This window comes from Gopherus flavomarginatus, chromosome 2 (assembly GCF_025201925.1).
Source record: "Gopherus flavomarginatus isolate rGopFla2 chromosome 2, rGopFla2.mat.asm, whole genome shotgun sequence".
Classification (NCBI taxonomy): Eukaryota; Metazoa; Chordata; order Testudines; family Testudinidae; genus Gopherus; species Gopherus flavomarginatus.
The window spans coordinates 229,825,355-229,847,003 of NC_066618.1; the positions used below are offsets into that span (position 1 = coordinate 229,825,355).

The following is a 21,649-nucleotide window of genomic DNA, read 5'->3' on the forward strand; positions in this document are numbered from 1 at the left end:
ATAATTATTCACTTGAGCAATAGTCACAACAGGCCCTTCCCTCCAAAGGTCAAGCTTTTTATGGGAATTCAGAAGCTTTTCAGAAGTATCCTAACCTGACATTCGCAGGTTAGAATACTTCATGGTATTTGCTATGTGCTCGAACTTACTTGATATAAAGTAATATCAACTAACTGTCACTACTTGCAAAGATTTTTTTCCTCTCATCAATCTGAAAGATTTTTTTATGACCTCCAATAACACAGTTTGCATGTTCATCTGAACTGTATCCCCTTGGCCTGTGTAGCTTCTAAGATCTTCCAAGCATTATCTGCACTTTGTGAAAACTGATCTTGTCCTATAGCTCTCACCAAGTCTCCTTTCAGAAGATGCTCAGAAGCCACCACCTGAGAATCTAGTAAACCAGCTTCAAAAAGATTGTAAGCAGTCTTTGTTTTCACACTTCATGTGGTTCTCATCAAGGGAAATTTTGATTATTCTCTGAGGTTCAGAACCCCACCTGATTTCTCTTAGGTTCTCTTTTCATTCTTAAAAGTTCCACAAAATGTTTAATTTACAAAGTATACACAACCTGTCAAGTAAAAAGATGTCAAGTTCAAAAATTCAGTTATAAACAACTCACAAAAGGTTTCAGAGCTCAGAACAGTTAACAGCTGGCCACCTCTGTTGCCATCTTTGATCTATACCGTTTTACAAGCATTACAAACAGCATAATTGAAATTATTTGTACAGCAGCCAGACATACAGTATTCTGAATTCTTCTGTGAAAGTCAAAACCAATGACAAAACAAAATGAAGTCCCTAACTTTTCCACCCTCTTGGCCCAGTTGCACAACTCTACAGTGTGCTATAATGTGTTGGGAGATTATAGCAGTGAGCCAACATTTACCCTGATATGCATGAGAAACAGATTTACACAGTGACCAAGGAAATCGCTGATTGAGTCAGTTCTGTGCATGATCAATGCTATGTTTTCATATATAGCTCTGATTTTAATAGACCTTACAGGATACACAGGTGCAATTACACACATTTCTCCTGAAATAATAACTGAGGTTCTGGATACAGTGTCGTCACATCTGTCTCAGAAAAAAGATTCAGTTTTAATTACCACCAACACAAACTCTTGCTACCAGTTTTCCAGTTCTTCAAAACTTTAGTGTCACTTGATATCAGTACAGTTACAGGCAAGAATTCTAGCCAACCAGCGTTTTTATTGGGAGTAAGAATGATCTTTTACTGAACTTACAGTAGAACCTCAGAGTTATGAACACCTTGGGAATGGAAGTTGTTCATAACTCTGAACAAAACCTTATGGTTTTTCTTTCAAAAGTTTACAACTGAACATTGACTTAATACAGCTTTGAAACTTTAAAATGCAGAAGAAAAGTGCTGCTTTTAACCATCTTAATTTAAATGAAACAAGCACAGAAAGTTTCCTTACCTTGTCAAATCATTTATTTTTTCTTAAACTTTCCCCTTTTTTAGTAGTTTACATTTAACACAGTACTGGTACTGCATTTGCTTTTTTTTTGGTCTCTGCTGCTGCCTGATTACATATTTCCAGTTCCAAATGAGGGGTGTGGTTGACTGGTCAGTTCGTAACTCTGGTATTCATAACTGAGATTCTACTGTGTTCAAAGTGTACATAGAAATAGGTTAATTCTTCCTCTAAAGAGAAATACTTTCATGTGTCTCAATATTCTAATGTTTAAAAATCAGTCACCGTCAAGGTAAGGATTGGTAAAGACAAGCAGAACAAATACACTGAATCCAAAGGAACATTTGTTATGTTTTGGAAATTATTTCTGCTTTCATTTAAACAAGAAACTCTTTACCAAACTTTAAAGCCTGGCATGTTATTACCTGAAATCTACTCTACTCAGTCTTTTTGTGGGTCTTTGACTGTTTCTCAAAGAAGTAATTTCTGATCCAGTGTCAGATTTAGGCAAAAGCAGCTAGCCTCACAGCAACAAAGTAAATGCCAAAAGTTGCAATGTTTGCTTACTATGGAGAGGCTGCAATTACCAAAGTTCCAGTCAGCTGACCTCTTTTTATCCTTATTGCTACTATTTTTGAATCTTTTCTTCAATTTATGAGAATTTTTAATCTTCCATTTATGTATTTTGTCACACCAAGAAATGACAATATAGATGTCCTCTGGACTATTTATCTATCTTAGAGGTCCTCTTAAGTACATGGGACAAAAATGTAAGGCATACATTCAGACAAGGCCAGGGGAATGAAGTTTGGTGGACAAAATTTGAAATTCAGATTTTTTATCATCACTTACTCCATTGTAATTTGAAATCTCATCCTATTTACTGTTAAAATCTTTCCTTCACTGCCAGAATTGCAATGTATTTGTTTATTTTTAAAGCTATATTCAGCAGACCATGAACTGGTGATTAATCAGCATTTTTATGATCTATCCAAGATCTTCCCCCAATTTCTAAAGTATGTCCAAGATCTTTCCATTTCTTCAAAACCTCACTAACAAGAGAGATCTGCTACACCTACTTGCTAGTGATATTTGACTATATACTTCTGGAGTAGTCATTTTGATCTCTAGTAACTAAATATCTCAACATAATTTAAAATTCAGGAGACATAAGGACAACTCTTGCTTATCCGTGGTTTGTTTTTAAAAATAGTTCTCCAGCTTTACGATCCTGAGGAAAATCCCAGTGGAAGCCATCAGCAGTTCTTTCACAATATTTTCAAATTAATTATTTGTATTAGATGGGGGAAACATCCTCACAATAATTGGAAAATGTTTCTCTCCTCAAAAAGTTTGGCTTTCCAGGATATTTTGAGATTGTTGAAAAAGGAGAAACATGTCACTGGAAAAAGTAGATTAAAGTTAAGATGGTTGAAATTAAAAAAAATATTAGCACATTCCACAGATTTGCACTGAAAACAATAAAGAAAATATTTGTTGCCTTAGTGATTGGGATAATTTTCTGTAATTTATAATAAGTTTTAGAAAGAAGGGTATATTTTTAATTTATTTACATCAGAACAGCAGGAATTTACATTTTGAATAAGAAATAGTTTGTATTGTTCTCAGCATTTATCAGCATTTTCCTCAGCTGTTTTTATATGGAATCAAACTCCAGTTTTACATAACAGATAGACAAAGTACATGGAAGACTTCACTAAGTTTCATATTGACATAAAGGCATACAAAAATGTATGCATTTGAGTTTATTAGGTTACATTTACCAGTGACATCAGATCAAATTATTGATCAGGTACATCTCTTGGTAATGACGACACAGGACATGACTTTAGAAGCTTGTTCACCAGTATACTTGCTGCACTTCAGACTTCTGGCTTCAGAAAATGCCTGCTCAACCAGATATTAGAGTCCTATATATTGTTTCATGCTTTCATTCAGTATTTACAAGCCTTTACTTTAGAAACACCCCCATTAAGAACACTCCCATACTTTGTAATTTTTTTTATTAAAACGCTTTACTAAAATGGATGCCAAACCATTCCTGCAAGCATTTAGAAAAAAGAGTGAAAGTGATGAAATTAGATTGCCTTGAAATGCATAGCTAGCTAACTTGGATGACTGCTGGCATAGCACACTTGTCTAAACTGAAAAGACTTCTATTAATCCAGCAGCTCTTGTAATTTCTGTAAAACAAAAACAGACCTCACACTTTAAAGATTAAGCTACCAGAAGAAACTCCCTACATTTAAGTTTATGTGAATGTGAGATGAACCCACATATAAGTTATATGAGTAATCATCAATGTTCCAAATAAGCACTGTTCATGAGTTTCAGATTCAGGTGTTTAAAATTGCACTAAGATTACAGTGATGTGATTTGTCCTGGCATAAAAAATTCTGCAAGAATAATCTCCTCAGATGTGTTAATTGGTACACAATATTTAAAAGAATACTATTGAAGTTCCATCCATTTTATTCATGTGTCTTTGATGAATATTGAGGTTTCAGAAAGTCAGCAAAAGGCAAACAGAACTAGTTAGACTTTAGTTTAGTTTTTAGTTTTCTTACTATAAGATTGGACCTATGTACTAGTCATAATACTAATAGCATTAAGTTAACTTTTGATTTTTGTATTTTCTTTCCCTATAGATTATGTCCCACTGACAATTAAGATTAAAATCCTTTACATCACCTTTACATCAAGGTGTTAAAGACTTGAGAAGGCAGAGAACAGTTGATTCAGACAAACAAAAGGTCAGCAGGTTTTAATGCTGCAGTAAGGCCACTCTGGCATTTAGTTCAGTAGCAAGTACTGAGACTGTCCAAAAGATACTAGTCATGTCACAAAAATGTGCTTCACGCTTCTCTGTTCTTAGCAACTCATTATCCCAATGAAGCTATGACTATGGCCCTTAAGGGGACCCAGGAGTAATGCAGTGATAGAGGGCACAGGGGAAATGGAAATGGTACAGGTGATGCAGAAAAAGCTTCAGTATTGAATGGGAGAACTGGTGAGCCAAGAATAAAGATGGTAGCAATAGTTTATAATGCCCACAATACAAATAATTAAATGCCTGAGGGAGAAGGAAGATTGTTAAAAAGCTTTTTGCAGTCATACCTAACAGCTTTTTCCAAGACTTGATGAGAGACTTTGCTAAAGATGTAACCTCTTCATCTGTGCTTTGCTTGCGTATTGCATTCACTGACATTCCAATTCTTGTGGACTGCAACAGAAAAAGATACACATTACAATTTGTGAAAGACATTTAACAGATACAAAAAGCTAAGCTGAATTTTGACAATGCCAGGTAAAAATCTAAGCATTCAGTCAGTTATATCCTTATGAAGCTGACTAAAATTACTTTAAGTTGCAAATCTTTACTGAACTGATTTTCACAAGACATCCTTCACATTTATACTGATAAGATAAAACATTAATAAAATTCTATTGATAGGAGCATGTAATAAAAAAAAGGTTCACTTAGAACAAAATACATGTTTTATGATTTAAGTGGGGTGGGTCGTTCAATGCTTTAGACAGAGGTCCATTCTAAAAAAGGACAATAGAAATTGCATCACTCAATGTTATCCTATAGGATGACCTCTTTCTCTCTCTTTTTTTTTTTTTTTTTTTTTTTTTAAAAACAGCCATGTTACCTTCAAACCTCCTTTGGGGCAATGTTAGTGTATTAGAAGTCTGCTCTCTCAGCACAGGATCCTATAATATTTCAGTACCCTTATTATTCACAAGACTGGTAAAGGCAGAGTACAAGAGATGGGACAAGATGATATATCTATAAACATAAAGAAATCCACCTTTTCTATGAGGCTGCCTAATAACTGCTGTTCTCATTTTAGTGAGCCAAGAAACTTCTCAGGAACAAGTAATTTAAGAAACGTACATTTAAAAATGTCAATAATGTCCCTAAAGTTATCAGCAGGTAAGTATGCCCAGTGGTCTGCGATGGGATGGGATCTGAGTTACTACAGAGAATTCTTTCCTGGGTGCTGGCTGGTGAGTCTTGCTCACATGCTCAGGGTTTAACTGATTGCCACATTTGGGGTCAGGAAGGAATTTTCCTCCAGGGCAGATTGGAAGAGGCCCGGGAGGTTTTTCGCCTTCCTCTGCAGCATGGGGCACGGGTCACTTGCTGGAGGATTCTCTGCAGCTTGAGGTCTTCAAACCACAATTTGAGGACTTCAATAACTCAGACATAGGTTAGGGGTTTTTTATAGAAGTGGATGGGCAAGATTCTGCGGCCTGCACTGTGCAAGAGGTCAGACTAGATGATCATAATGGTCTCTTCTGACCTTAAAGTCTATGAGTCTAACAGCATATTGTAGCTGCCAACAGATAATTCTCACTGTTTTCCATTTTGACTGGAAAGCTGTTTTTAAAAGGTCATGTTTATTGTCTGTTTCCTTGCCCTCAAAGACAGCTTAAGAACTACTGCTCAAATTTCCCAGCCTGAAAAGAGGAAAGTTAAAAAATTCTGTGAGTGTGTGTGTTTGCAATGAAAGCTATTATGCAACCTAAATTACAGCAATGGCTTGCCAAAACTTTAAAATATAAAAATGATTTATAGATGTTTGCATAGTGTTAGAAATTTTGAATTTCATAATTATGATCAGTTTAGATCGGTGGGATTTTCACAAGCACTTAAGTGACTTCAAAGAACAAATCCCATTTACTTCCCATGAGATGTGCTCCTAATTTACTTAGATTCCCTAGACCAGTTGCTTTCAACCCGTGGTCCGCGGACCACAGGGGGTCTGCAGACTATGTCTAAGGGGTCTGTGTAAGGTGACTAATGAAAATAAAGATTCATGCCCCAGAAAAGGCATTCGATTTTTCTGATCAACCAAAAGTATGTCAATACCCCCACCTACAGGTCAAAGCCTAGAAGTGTTGTCATTAAACTGAGCATAAGCCCTCGTCCAGACTAACCCGCGGCATCGGCGGGTTAAAATCGATTGCTCGGGGATCGATATATCGCGTCTAGTCTGGACGCGGTGTATCGATCCCCGAGCGCGCTTACATCGATTCCGGAACTCCATCAATCCGAACGGAGTTCCGGAATCGACGCGGAGAGCCGCGGACATCGATGGCGCCCCGTCCAGACTGGTGAGTATCTCGATTTTAGAAATTCGACTTCAGCTACGTTATTCCCGTAGCTGAAGTTGCGTATCTAAAATCGATTTTAATTCCTAGTCTGGACGTGGCCTAAGTGGTAGTGTCCTTTCTCACGCTGCATTAAATGCCGTGCTAAGGACATGCAACATTTATAGCTGAATTCTTTTTAGTCACTTTTCAGTCTAAGACTTCTATGGTAAGGGTCTATGGACCACACATCAAATTTCCAAAGGGGTCCACACCTCCATTTGAAATTTTTTAGGGGTCTGCAAATAAAAAAAGGACTGAAAAGTACTGCCTTAAAAAATCCCACCCTTCGGCAAATAGCTCGGAGAAAAGCTAAAATATTGATGGAAAGGATCCTAAAACATGACTAGCAAGAATTTTATTAACATTCTATCCTTTTTGTCTTATATATTGTATACATGATAAACTCATTTACTACTTTGAGGATACCTGCCTGTTAGTAGCAGCAATTGAAACTCCAAGTGCAACTGCCACCAACAGTGTTCGGAAGAGATTCTTCTACAATCCATTCCTTTTATAACTTAGCAGGTGGGGTATAATCTCAATTTAGCACAATAATTTGTTATTTCTTACTTTAATATACTCCCAAGTAATTCAGGGGTCTATCCATGTAGAGGAATATTTTTCCAATTTCCCCTCTTCCTCCTGCTCCAAAACTGAAACATCTGCCAAAAAAAATTTAATACAGTTTTCTAACTTGATTTCAGATTACTTTCTGCTAAAAAAATAAATAAATAAATAAATAAATAGCAATCTTGCTTATATAACACTAGTCTGTCTTTATTGCCAAATTTTAACAAAGGTTGAGTTACTCTTATTTCAAGTCATTTAAGCCATTAATGAAATGTGTATTTCTCATATTGCTTTTAATAGGCTCACTTTTTTTGCATTCCTTTTTGTATTTTTGTCAAAGAAAAGAGACCTTCAAACATCTTAGGATCTAGCTGCTATTCTATTTAACTCTGTAATGGCCTGGTATTACTATTTTTCTTCTTTAAAGAGAAAATTAAGAGGGTTTTTTTTTTATTTATATTGGCAGTGTAACACATTTGTTCCTCTACCCCATGCCCTCCACCCAATCAAAATCCCAGGATCACATTTTTGTGAGCAATGAGGAATATGACAACTTCTCAAGTTTCTAACTAAGCAGGTGATTCTTGCAAGGTTTTAGTAAAGGAAATCCATCAAATAACCTCAGGCCTCAGAATTAGGAAATCTCAGATTTAAAAAAAATGTGTGATTATTAAATTTTAGACTAAATGAGATGAGAGGCGTGTGTGGCAGAGAAATGTGTTGGTCAAAATGTAGCATGATATGGCTTATACAGAACAGTGATGAAAATCTTAACCTATCTGGCTTGTTTCCTCGAAGTCTTAACAAATTAAGCACTTTATTACTTAACCAATGAAGTAAACTATCCACCATGCCCTTTTACAAAGCTATTCCAATCTTATATCTCTTTTGGGGGGGAAGAAAAATGTGATAAGGAGGAGTTTCTTTTACAGATCCCATAACTGTCTCAGGACACTGCAACAAGCATCAGGCAAGATAGGAGAGGTGGAATACATTGGACAGGTATCTGCTCCCTCTTAGGGAAGGATGGCACTATCAGCTCAGAGAGCAAAGAACACAATGTTATTTTGTTTGGTGGGTTTTTCCAATATCTTAACCTTATATGTAAGAAAAATCTTACATAAGAAAAATCCATGATTAAGTCAAACCTGGAACGTTAGCTTAATATAAAGTTACAAGCAACAACAAACTGAGAATTATGAACTATGTTTTGGCACAACAGACTGGCATTTTTGATCTTAAAGTATGGCATTTTCTTCTTTGATAATTTAAGCCAATGTACAGCAATAGAGAGGTAAAGAACATAGGATAGCAATGTACGTATCAGGTATGAAACCTATATTTCTTTGGAACTATGAACTGGAATCCCAGTCATCAATTTGTTTCATCAATTTTGATGCAGTTAAAACAAAGACCATGCTTAATCCACATGGACCTTGAAGGTCTCATGCAATAAGAGTGGAATTTGTCCTGCTGTTTTTAGTCAAAGTTTCTCCATCCCACCTCAGGCTTTCATTCATGGCCATGTAGCTAAATTGGTGCACAGCGCCGCCATCTTCCCACCTCCTAGATGGCTGGACTTTGGCAGTAGAGGAATTTATACATAGTTTGTAAAGCACTTTTGGATCCTTCATAGACTTCCATAGCTAATAAAATTCTTTGCATTTAGTATGTTAAGCGGCAAATATAATTTTTTTTTTAAATGGATGGTATTTTTCCTGCAATGTTTAACTCAACCACATTGGATACATGTAGTCTTTTCTCTGGAAGAGTAACAATATAATTTATAAGTGTACTCCACAAAATATACACGACGTACAATGTGGCAAGGCTAGCACTGCAACTGAAACCTTAAAATTAATCAGAAAATGCAAATATTTGTGCAGCCTTAATGTTAAAGTGTCATTTGGAAAGACTGCATTTTACACACAACGCCTCTAATTTAAATTGTCACAGCGGTAGTGTGCATTGCAATGTCACAAAGGAGAAAGGCCTTCATTAGACTCTGGTAAAAATCTTAGCTGCCTATTGAGTTTTTCACAATTATCATACATACAATTATTTTAGCCCAAGAGCTTACTCACTGCTGAGTAACATGCAAGTTTCATAGTCCATCTGCTTTTAATCATACAAATAAAGTGTGGAAATTCTTCTAACAGAGTGGGAAAAAACCATTCAGCTTCATAACTCAGACATAGCTAGAAGAGTTTCCTTTAAACTTGCAACCACCAAAAATTCATTTTTTGGCCGAAACTAGATTATCGAAAAACATTCTATTAAAGTTATAAGCAAGTAAAAACAGAGCTTGATTTGAAACTATCCTCCAACCTTAATTATAGCTCTTGCTACCAAGAGTTACAATTCTTAAATACAATACCATTACTTTCAAAGTATTGTTTCCTCATGGGACAATGCTAAGAACTTTGCAGATTCTGGAAAATTTCATCATCATAGATTTCCACTCCCTTCAATGCAAGATTACTTGTTGCCCAATTAAAGCCTAGTTTTCAATTAAAAGGTATACCTGGACATAGCTAAACCTCAAAAAGAGAGCTAGATTGTGCACCACTCTCAGCTCACCAGATGCAAGGAGGAGCAAGGGAATATTAGGCTCCCCTATGCTTACCTGCATAGCTGTATAAGACCTACCCTATTCACCAACTTAGATACAAGGAAAGCAGGAAGGGGCTGCATACCCAACATTTCCCCCAGTGAACAGGTGGATGGGGCAGAGCAGAACTCTGGCGCCACTCACTTATGATCTGATCAGTGGAGTTGACTAGATCCAAGAGGGAGAGAGCATGCTAGACCTGTAAAGGGTTGTAATAGGTTTCTCTCCCTCAGTGCAAGAGCACAGCAGATTTGTGCCTCTAATATACGTCTGAGACATCCTACTAATAGACCCATATATAAAACAGAAAAGTTTTAAAAGCATCTGCAAGGGCTTGCTCCTGGACAAGAGCTAATCTGAAAGAGTTGCCATAAATTGGTGTGGAGGAAAAGACTGGTTATTTACCGCACAGTAACCGTGGTTCTTTGAGATGGCTTGTCTGTGTGTATTCCAGTTACAGTGGTGCATGCAAACTGACAGAAAGACTCAGTCTAGGTAAATGGACAATATATTTTGTTTTATTATTTGCAAAGCAGCATAGGTGTACAGTACTTGACAGGCAAAGAGGCAGTTCCCTACCCCAAAGATTTTGTAATCTAAATGAAACCTTTTCCACTGTACTCCGATGCAAGGAACAGAGAATATTCTGGTGAACCTCAGATCTGCATTTAATAATCTTTTATTTTTGCCATTTAAAAGCTCATATTTAAAATATATCAGCAATGTAAAAAGTTTACCTGTAACAACTCAAGGGTCATAGGTATATTCTTAAGCTCCTTTAGCAAATCCAGTGCCCCAGCCTGTAAAACATGCATAAAAGTATTATTCAAAATATATTTTATTTCCTACACGGTTAACCTTTAGAATACGTAGCAGAAAACAAGTGATATCTCTTTATAACCCCACAGTATATGTTTTAGTTCTGTGAAAGGTTCCAGACTGATAACTCTGGAGACTTAAATACTATTTATCCACAGAACAAGCTTAGCACAAGAAGCAACACTGCAAGTTTTTCCAGATTCTTAACATCAGTGTGCCTCAGCCTCAATCTGAAGGTACTATCTTGGGGATGAGAGCAGTTTAGTCCCACACCATTTAGTTTTTGGTCTCTCTATTAAGATTGCCAAGTAATGCCATTTGTGGGGGTGGTTACAGTCACATCAATATGTATACCTTGGAAAGTGGATTTACAGCAGACTCATTTCACTCAAGTTCACCAGACAGACATCACACAGCAGTATGTTTCAGTCTGTAATGACCTAGGCTAGATTAGAATAAGAAACCTGAAGATGAAAGGCTCTATATAGCCCACTACCAATCCTCAGGTAACCAGTTCCTCTACCAGAAATATTTTTAACTAGATTTATGTTGGCGTGGGTAGAATATCAGATTATATACATTTCTTTAAAGGTATCATACACAGGTAGCCAGATTACAGCACTTTACTAGATATAGGTGTAGTTTTTCCCTGGGGATGGTGTTTATTTTTCTAAATCACTCAAAAGTTCTGCAAGTGAAAAAAAGTTGAATGAAGGCTTCCTTTCAAGCCTATATCTATCTGCAACCACTCAGATCACTACATTCATCGCCAATCTAACACACAGAATCCGATGCATGTACTGCAAGTGGATCTTTCATATGAGACCTTAAAATGAGGTTCTGCACCTAAAAGTTAAATTGCAGAGCACGGATCCACACTTGTCTTAATCTCACTAAATCAAATCTAATCAGTTTACATATGAAAACTCACTCTCTCTAATGAATAACACTGCAACTCAACCTGGAATCTGAGTTCTTTCTGGTTCATGTATCACTGATGTAGATTCCAGGGATTTGGAGCGGGGCCCAGAGCTGAAGGGCAGAGCAGCTCCGGAGCAGTGGCACTGCAGGTTTTTGCCTGGAGCTTGCTCTGGAGCCGGAGCACAGCTCCAAAGCCCTGGTAGAGTCATCACCTAGTTAATTTTGTAGGTGATGCAAGATCCAGAACAGAATCACTCAACTAAGCTGCACTGAGGTTAGGCCTACTAACAATAGTTTAAAAAAAAAATCCCTAAACTTTAATCAATACTGTAAACAGGTATTATTCTGAATACACTCAGGAAGCAAGATTGGCTGAATAAGGTGTCACTTTTAGTCACACTCCAGGGAAGAGGGAAAAAAAAAGTTCTCTCTGAGATGCATGGACATTAAGGATTCCATTGCAGTTTTATCAAGGTTGTGCGTTTGTCCACACATCTTGGACAAAATCTTCCCCCCTCACCCTAATGCAGTGTACTGTGCCCTATGCTAGTGGTTCCCATCCCAGAATGGCTGTGTTTGACTAGTATTCTATATACAAGCAAACTACAGCTACCAAAATTGTGGGTAACCAAAATCATTTATTTTATCCAGTGATACCCTGTATGCTTATGAACTCTTAACTGGTGCTGCAAAGGAAGAGCATGCAAAGTGAATCCTGAGCAAGTATCTCTGCCTAGTCTCCCCTGGTTCCTAACAAAGGAGAACACCTGTCCAATGAAGTTTAGAAGCTCTGCACTGTAGAAAAGAAGCTTCACAGAAATGGATCTCCCAGTTATGGAAACATTCAGGTATTTGGGGGGCTGTATAATGTCTTGTGTTTTACTCAGGATGAAAAAGGCTATATAGATGCCTCACCAATCTACTAGAATTCTTTGAGGGGGGTCAACAGGCATGCAGACAAAAGAGATCCAGTGGATATAGTGTATTTAGATTTTCAGAAAACCTTTGACAAGGTCCCTCACCAACGGCTCTTAAGCAAAATAAGCAGTCAAGGGATAAGAGGGAAGGTTCTCTCATGGATTGGTAACTGATTAAAAGATAAGAAACAAAGGGTAGGAATAAATGGGCAGGTTTCAGAATGGAGAGAGGTAAACAGTGGTGTACCCCAGGGGGTCTGTACTGGGCCCAGTCCTATTTAACATATTCATAAACAATCTGGGAAAAGGGGTAAACAGTGAGGTGGCAAAATTTGCAAATAACTATCTTGAGTAGTTTTGTAAGTCCCAGGCAGACTGCAAAGAGCTACAAAAGGATCTCACAAAACTGGGTGACTGGGCAACAAAATATCAGATGAAATTTAATGCTGATAAATGCAAAGTAATGCACAATGGAAAACATAATCCTAACTATACATATACAGTGATGGAGTCTAAATTAGCTGTTACCACTGAAGAAAGATCTTGGAGTCATTGTGAATAGTTCTCTGAAATCATTCACTCAATGTGCAGCGGCAGTCAAAAAAGCAAAGAGAATGTTGGGAATCATCATGAAAGGGATAGATAAGACAGAAAATATCATATTGCTGCTATATAAATCCACGGTACACCTTGAATACTGCATGCAGATGTAGTCGCCCCATCTCAAAAAAGATGTATTGGAATTGGAAAAGGTTCAGAAAAGGACAACAAAAATGATTAGGGGTATAGAACAGCTTCCGTATGAGATAGATTAATAAGACTGGGACTTTTCATCTTGGAAAAGTGGCGACTAAGGGGGGATATGATAGAGGTCTATAAAATCATGAGTGGTATAGAGAAAGTAAATAAGGAAGTGTTATTTACTCCGCATAATACAAGAACAAGGGGCCACCCAATGAAATTAATAGGTAGCAGGTTTAAAACAAACACAAGGAAGTATTTTTTCATGCAATGCACTCTGAACCGCCTTACCAAAGGGTGTTGTGAAGGCCAATACTATAACTGGGTTCAAAAGGGAGCTAGATAGATTAATGGAAGATAGCCATTGATGGACCTATTAGCTAGGATGGGCAGGAATGGTATCCCTAGCCTCAGTTTGTCAGAAGCTGGGATTGGGTGACAGGGCATGGATCACTTGATGACAACCTGTCTGTTCATTCTCTTTGGAGAACCTGCCATTGGCCACTGTCAGAGGACAGGATACTGGGCTTGATGGACCTTTGGTCTGTCCCAGTATGGCTGTTCTTATGTTCTTACATGTAAAGTATGATAATCAGCACCCAACATTCATTAACAAATCCTTTAATAAACTTCTTGTGATACAAATTTTATATTTATTACTAATTATCCTAAATTCCATGTGTTTCATTTTTTTGAGGGGGGAAAGGGGAAGGGGGCACAGGGAAAGGAAAGAAGGAGAGAGAAGGCCAGACTGTATCTCACCTCTGTACTCATGATTCAGAAGCTTTAAAGAAGCAGCCTTCTGATTCTGTCCAACTATACACTTAACCACCATCTCCAAGCAATTCAGTGTTTTTAAACGAACTCTTTGCTGCTAAGAAATGTCAGACTGGCTGGCTTGTAGGCCAAAAGACTTCTTCTGTGGTTACAACACAGCAGAGGTAGGAAAGCATAGTCTGTCTCCCACACCCTCTCATTGTACCTCCTTCCTGAACCTGAAAGATCTCCAGGAATTTTAGTGTACTTGAGTTTTCCTATGTAGTTCAGGGTCTATTCAGTTTTGTTTTTGGCTAAGACAAACAGCCAATTAGTGCAATTTGTAGTTTGTGATGTAGACACCAGTCCACTAGGTACTAGACAGATCAATTAATTTCAAAGACTGAACGGTTATTAGATTCTAACAACTGTCACTAATAACCTGGATGTACAGCTACCCAGTCCCTATAACAATTCACTTTTTACATTATACCCTCGTTATTTCTCATCTCCTTTGGATTATGGGCCATTTATTTTAACCACTGATCCTATATACTTCTGCAAGTCTCCTCCTTTCTAGACACCAAGAAAGAAAGAAGGAGTTGTCTACCCGTACAGTGCTGTAGTGAAGACATCACTATATCGATGGAAGAGCTTCTCCTGTCACTGTAGTTGTTGTGTCTACACCTGGTCGATATAACTAGGTCGCTCAGGAAGTGTGCATTTTTCACACCCCTGAGCACTGTAGTTGTACTGATGTAAGTTTGTAGTGTAGGCCTTAGACTGTTTAGATCTCCTCCCTGCATTTAAGCAAATCTTTATCAAGCATAGCTTACTCTACTCCTGTGAGATGTGGTTAGACAGTGGCTGTTCTACAAGGCCAAGTACATCACCTTCCCACTGCTCCCAGACCATAGCCGTCCAGAGCTGTATCCCACAGCATGCTCTCCTCCTCGCTCGTTAGCACAATCCCACTCTTCTCTCAGCCCAAATCTCCCTTTCCCACTTTGAGTTTGTTTACTTTTATTACAGTGATGCCTGCAAAAATAATACTGACATGTTTAACTGAACATTTAACTTTTTACCCCTCATCTCTTTGCTTACAAAAGTAGAAGTTTTGTGCAGCACAACCAATATAACTATAGAGGAGTAAATTGGGTTTTATTTTGTATCTATCTATCATCAACAAAATGGTCAGCTAAGTTCTGACTGCTGATTAATTTAGTGGTGATGATTAAGGCTTCGTGTTTGTCACAGAAGTCACAGATTCTGTGACTTTCCGTGACTTATGCAGTGGCAAGTGCACCTGGCCTGGGGGGCCACCAGAGCAGCTTGGGCAGCCCCTTGGCCAGGCGCACCAGCCACTGCTGGGGCAGTCGCAGCGCCCCCCCCCACACACACACCTCCAACAGCAGGAGTTTGGGTCTGGGGAGGCTCAGAGCTGGGGTGCAGTGCTTACCTGAGGGGAGGGGGGCTCCCCAGAAGAGCAATAGTAACTCCCCTCCCTCAGCTCCTAGCTCCATGTGTACCCTCTGCCCCCAGGCACCACCCCCACAGCTCCAATTGTCCATGTTTCCCAGCCAATCAGAGCTTCAGAAACAGGGCTTGGGGCAGAGCAGAAGCAGCACATGGTGCTAGGAGCTGGGATCCCTGCTTCCCAGGAGCCAGGTAGGGAGCCTACCCCCAGCCCCACCCTCCCCAGCATCCATGGCGCCCCCCCCGGGGTCGCGACTCCCCCTCTCCAACCTGAGCACCCATAGCACCCCTTACAGCCTCCCCCCGGACCACCCTCCTGAGCCACACTTCTCCCAAGTTTTAGTCATGGGCATATAGTAAAAGTAATGGACAGATCACCAGCCACCAATTTTTATTTACTGCCTGTGAACCTATCTGTTCTATAATAGAGTTGGCTGCTTAGTCACTCATAGGACTGGTCTTCCAAGAAATACAGGGTAGAGTATAATCCCTGAACTTTTAGGGTTTTTTTAAATCTTTACAGGCCTTCTTTTTTCTGTTTTTTTCCACAACAGAGGGTCACAACTCAATTCCTCCACCAGCAAAGGTATGTCACCTGGGAAACCTCTGGCCAACTTTAGGCAATTTTCATAGACCAGGAATGAGCAAAACTGGAGGTGAAGTTGTATACTGGACTGCTGGTATTTCAGATATCATTGAAAGATCTAGCTTCATACACGTTTTCACATAAATAATGTAATGTATTGAATTACACTTAAGGCAAAAGTCTGAGTAAGAGTCATCGGCATCTTCTTCTGGTGTTAAGATGTATGTTAGTGCTGTACTGTTAGAGTTATTCAACAATTTCTTGGAAATTACACTGGAGGTGGGGGAAGAGGGGATTGTAACACTGTACCTCAAAGTAGCACTGTGGAACCCCTCTATTCACCACTGTCATATAATTATGATATGTTTTGTACAAAGTATCATTAAGTCTTGATCAGATGAACATTAATATCCTGTTGATTGTAAGTACTACCATTATATGTGAATTTATGAAGTATTGCTGTACATGCTGCTGAAACAGGTTGTGAGATTGAGAGATACCCACAACAAGCCTTTCAGTTGTTACAAAGGAGGGCCAGACAGACCTTGGCGGCCCATCAGAAAGAATCCAGTACCTCAGAGAAGGCACATATGCAGGGCCGGATTAATGCAGGGGCTTAGCAGCTGCAACCCAGGGCCCCAGGCTAAGGGGAGCCCCAGCGCAGCAGGGCTCAGGCAGTCTGCCTGCATGCTGTGGCCCCATGCCATTCCCAGAAGCAGCAGCTGCTGGCACGTTTCTGTGGCCCTGGCAGGCTCCGGGCATTGCCCCCACCCCCAGCACCATCCCCGCAGCTCCCATTGGCCGGGATCTGGCCAATGTAAACTGTGGAAATGGCGCTGGAAGGCAGCACATGAAGACACGCTGTCCCCCTCCCCCCAGGAGCATGCAGAGACATGCCAGCAGCCGGCTGCTTCCGGGAGCGGCATGGGGCCATGGTATGCAGGCGGGCAGCCTGCCTGAGTCCTGCTATGCCACCAGCCGGGAGTCACCTGTGGTAAGCGCCTCCTCAGCGGAGCCTGTACCTCGCACCCCCATCTTCACCCAAACTCTCTCCCTGACAGAAACTAACATAACAGCTGTTCTAAGGTAAGAAGTAGGCTATTTTGAATTAACTTAACTATAGTCTACATGTTTTAAAACTGAAATGTAACCACAGAACGTCTTTATGTTAATTAAAAAGCAAGTTTAGTATAGCATTAATAGCCTCGATGCCATAATTGTGATAATTTTGTTTTAAATTAGGAAAAAGACTTGTATACAGGGGCCCCACAAAATCTAATAGCCTCAGGTCCACAGGAGAGTTAATCTGGCCCTGCTCATACGCCATGGGAGTGGACTAATCCATGTCACAGCAAGGATCTTTCTAGCAGCTAGAAGTATAAAAGAGTGGCAGTGACATAATCACTTGGCCTCTCTTCCCCTCGACCCCATCTCAACACCTCGAAGATCGTCTGGAAGGAAGTCTAGTCTGAATATTGAGGAACTGTAAAGTTCCTGTAACATCTGTTAGGATTCAAATCTTGCTTACTCTGCTAGTGTCAGAATTTAGATTGCATTTGTATTTTTATTTCTTAGGTAACCAACTTGAATCTCTACGCCTGCTAATTATAAACACTTCAAATCTATCTGTAGTTAATAAATCTGTTTTGTATTTTACCTAAAACAGTGTGGTTTTGGTTGAAGTGTTTTTGGGAATCTCAGCTCAAATTACAATGGCTGGTGCAGGTCCACCTTCCTATGAAGAAATGGTGAACTAAGTAACGAGCTTACACTAGTCAGGCTTTTGATCAGTGCAAGACGGTATAGTTCTGGGATGGGTTTAGAGCTGGGGGGAAATTGGCTGAAGCCTCTCTACTGGTTCATGAGTGGCTGGGAGATCATTCATATAACTCAGTTGGGCACATGCCCATGTCCCTGCTGTAGATGGCTATGTAAGTGCGGTACCTGTCAGAGGTTCGTAGCTTGTCACAGCATCACAGTGTGATAGGGACACCCCAGGTTGTTGGGTTTGGAGGGCTCAGAGGTCCCACAGTCCAGGTTACACCCCGAGGACTCCATGACAGGAATAACCCAACACTATTTCTGTTTTAACATAGAGCTAATGTACGAAAGAGGTTGAAAACCGCTTTATCAGAGCAACTATTTTGTGAAATAGTGACAATTTTCTGCACAAAGAAAAGCAGTAGTTCAATATTTTAGTTGGCTCTGATAACTGGTGAAAGGACCTACACTTACAATCTCATCTCAGTCATGCACAGCCATCCACTTGAAATGGCAAATAAACTTTTGAAGTAACTTTATTCCTATATAAATCTTTAAAAAACATACTCCCTTTTCACAATTGCTTTGTTAACACGCTCAATAACTGAGAAACAAGTCTCAATATCTAGCTAGTGCAGTTTACAAACAAAACAAAAATATCCCCACACAAGTCACCCAGATTAATCAAATCACAGTCTGAGGGAAAAAGTCTGCATTGACTAATTTAAAAGTTATGGGTTATAAAACAAAGTAACTTTTTAAAGGAATACCTATGTAAAGTCAGTTACACATTAATGGTCTGTTCTATTAAGGGGAGTGACAATTTAAATCTAGTAAGATTAAATACTTCCTCTTATCTTTTCTTCTCTAAACTTACTGAACTGTCCTTGGTTTTTGAAAATTCATATATGCAACACTACCTCTGCCCACATGCTCCTACGCATTTCAATAAGGACATTCATTACACTGATGAAAATATAAAATAAAAATAAACGGTACACATTTTTGACTAAGACTACAGGTAAGGTGCAACTGAATAATGAATAGTACATTCAATTTAATTATAATCTTATTGGAGGAACAATATAACGTATCTAAGATGTGTGTCAAGTGTTGCATGTTATAAAGTGTAGTATTTCAATACAATCGTGAAACAAAACTACATATTACTTTTGATTAAGCTAAGCATATTAGTTCAGCACAGCAGCAATTTAACAAGCCAATTTATTATTTATAGAACACTAATAGTCTACCCATGAATAAATGGATGTCCATGTCTATGTTATACTTTTCAATTAATCACACATCAGATTCCAGACAACTGGGATACTACAGCTCAATGTTCTGTTATGAGCCATGGAGAAAGATTTTCAGTGGTAGGTTAAATAAAATCATCCCTTCCCATCTGTTCTTTGACAAATTAGGGCTCAAAAAGTATCCTTGGAAATGTCTGCGCATAGACATATACGTCAGTCAAATCATTTCCAGTTGCAGCAATGCATCAAGATTTTATTCAAATGCTACAAGGCAGTGTTTTTTAAAAGGGGTACTGTCAGCATAAAAAACTAACTAAAAGATTTTCCACAAAGAGCAGTTCATACTGTGGAAAACTAGGTAAATATGAAGTTTCTGTCAGAAACTTAGTTATTTGTGTGTGAGAGAGATCACTTATCAATTAAGCTTCATCCTCTAATAAAATTATAATCGTGTGTGTGACAGCTTGGTAAATTTCAGGAATGGTCTGTATAGTATGTCATTAATATAGTATTCTGATTATACTGCAGGGTCAAGTGAGAATGTATTGCAAGATTTGAAAAGAAATACAGTAACACTAGCCAAGAGCAACCACTCACAGGAGTTAGGCCTTGGCTACACTGGAGAGTTGCAGCGCTGGTGGTGGCTTTACAGCGCTGCAACTAAACACACCCTGGATACAGCGTTGCAACTAACACATCTCCCTGGATACAGTGCTGGCTGTACTCTACCTCTGCCTGGGGAATAATGACTGCAGCGGTGGTGATGCAGCGCTGCTCTGCCAGTGGGGCCACCAAAAGTGCTGTTATTGGCCTCCAGAGGTATTCGGAAGTATCCCAGAATGCCTGTTCAGCCACTCTGCTCATCAGTTTGAGCTCTACTGCCCTGGCCTCAGGTGACCCGCCCTTTAAATACCCCGGGAATTTTAAAAATCCCCTTCCTGTTTGCTCAGCCAGGTGTGGAGTGCAATCAGTGAATCTTTCCAGGTGACCATGCCTCCACGCACCAAACGAGCCCCAGCTTGGAACAAAGGCAAGTTGCTGGACCTCATCAGTGTTTGGGGGGAGGAAGCTGTGCAGTCCCAGCTGCGCTCCAGCTGTAGGAATTACGATACCTACGGGCAGATATCAAGGGATATGATGGAAAGGGGCCATGACCGGGACACGCTGCAGTGCAGGGTTAAAATGAAGGCGCTGCAGAGTGCCTATTGCAAAGCCCATGAGGGAAACCGCCGCTCTGCTGCTGCCCCCATGACCTGCCGTTTTTATAAAGAGTTGGACGCGATACTTGGGGGTGACCCCACCGCCAATCCGAGGACTACGATGGGGGGGGTAAGGGGGAGAAAGGCGGAGGAGGAGGGGGGGAGGAGGAAACTGAGAGTGAGGGTACTAGAATGGTGGGGAGACACCCCAGAGTCCCAGGAAGCATGCAGCCAGGAGCTCTTCTCAAGCCAGGAGGAAGGTAGCCAGTCACAGCAGGCGGTACGTGGTGAAGGACAAGCAGAGGAGCAGGTTCCCGGTAAGCGGCTTGTATTTTCAGGATGGAAATGTTTCAGGAGAGGAGGGAGGGTTAGAGCTGCATGCATGCATGCGTGCCTAGATGTGGAATAGCCCATTGATGTGGTCTATCACGTCGTGGTAATCGGCGTCGGTAATCTCTTCAAAAGTTTCAGCCAGAGCGTGGGCAATGCGCTTGCGCAAGTTTATTGGGAGAGCCACTGTGGTCCTTGTCCCAGTCAGGCTAACGCGTCCATGCCACTGTCCCCCCACCCCTTGCGGCACCATTGCTGAACACAGGCAAGCTGCATAGCGGCCAGGGTGGAATCCGCATTGCTGGAGAAGACCCTCCCACTCTTCCCAGATGACCCGCAGCTGCGAGATATCTAGCAGCATCAACTCCTGCTGAAAATGTTGGAGACTGTTCAGTGTAGGTGCCCCCTGCAGATGTTTGCTTTCCCCAATGCACAAAAACCCCAGTACAGCCCAGAAGCAATCAATCAATCAGTTCCCCTTACTCACCATTTCGGGGCTCCTGTGGGTTATGTGCGCTCTCTTTGGCATGGGAAAATTATGCTATTGTGAAGATGATAAACTCCTTCACTGTGTGGGAATAACTGGCTGAGATATAAACAATGCTGCCTCTGTTAACTGTTTCCATGTTTGCCTTTCTACAAGCAACCTTGACTTCTCGGATGCCCGTATTATCAACAGCTGAAAGACTCCAAAACCTCCGGAAGAAGCCGCGAAAAAGCAAAGACGACCTGCTGCAAACAGTTATGGACCACTCTGCCAGAGAGAATCAAAAACTGCAGGACTGGAGGGAAAAGGAAAGCAGGATCCGCCAGAGAAACGCAACAGCCAGGAAGAAGAGCACAAAGCAGCTGATAAGCATGCTGGCGCAGCAAGCAGACTCTGTCCAGGCACTCGTAGACATTCAGGCAGAGCACTACCATGTCAACCACCCCCACCCCCCGTGCCAAAGCTCTTTCCCTTGTGCCCCAATGTCAGCTCAAAACCCCCTTACCCAGCATCCAGGTTCTTACCACCACCACCAGCTGCCTCCAACACCTGTACGTTCACCAACTAGCCCTGAGAACTACAACCCTTACCCTC

General features: G+C 40.3%; 1 protein-coding gene across 2 annotated transcripts in view; it reads right to left on the bottom strand.

The window, feature by feature from the left end:
• Nucleotides 1–21,649, bottom strand: part of TCEA1 (transcription elongation factor A1) — a 58,525-nt gene that overhangs the window by 32,580 nt on the left and 4,296 nt on the right. Inside the window, exons 2-3 of one of the 2 annotated variants that reach the window (XM_050938929.1) lie at nt 10,544–10,606; nt 4,580–4,685 (exon numbers count right to left, since the gene is read on the bottom strand). In XM_050938929.1, the coding sequence (XP_050794886.1) occupies nt 4,580–4,685; nt 10,544–10,606 (169 nt within the window). Of the gene's footprint in view, nt 1–4,579; nt 4,686–7,195; nt 7,277–10,543; nt 10,607–21,649 lie in introns of those variants that run through there. The other variant, XM_050938930.1, reaches the window with a different exon arrangement.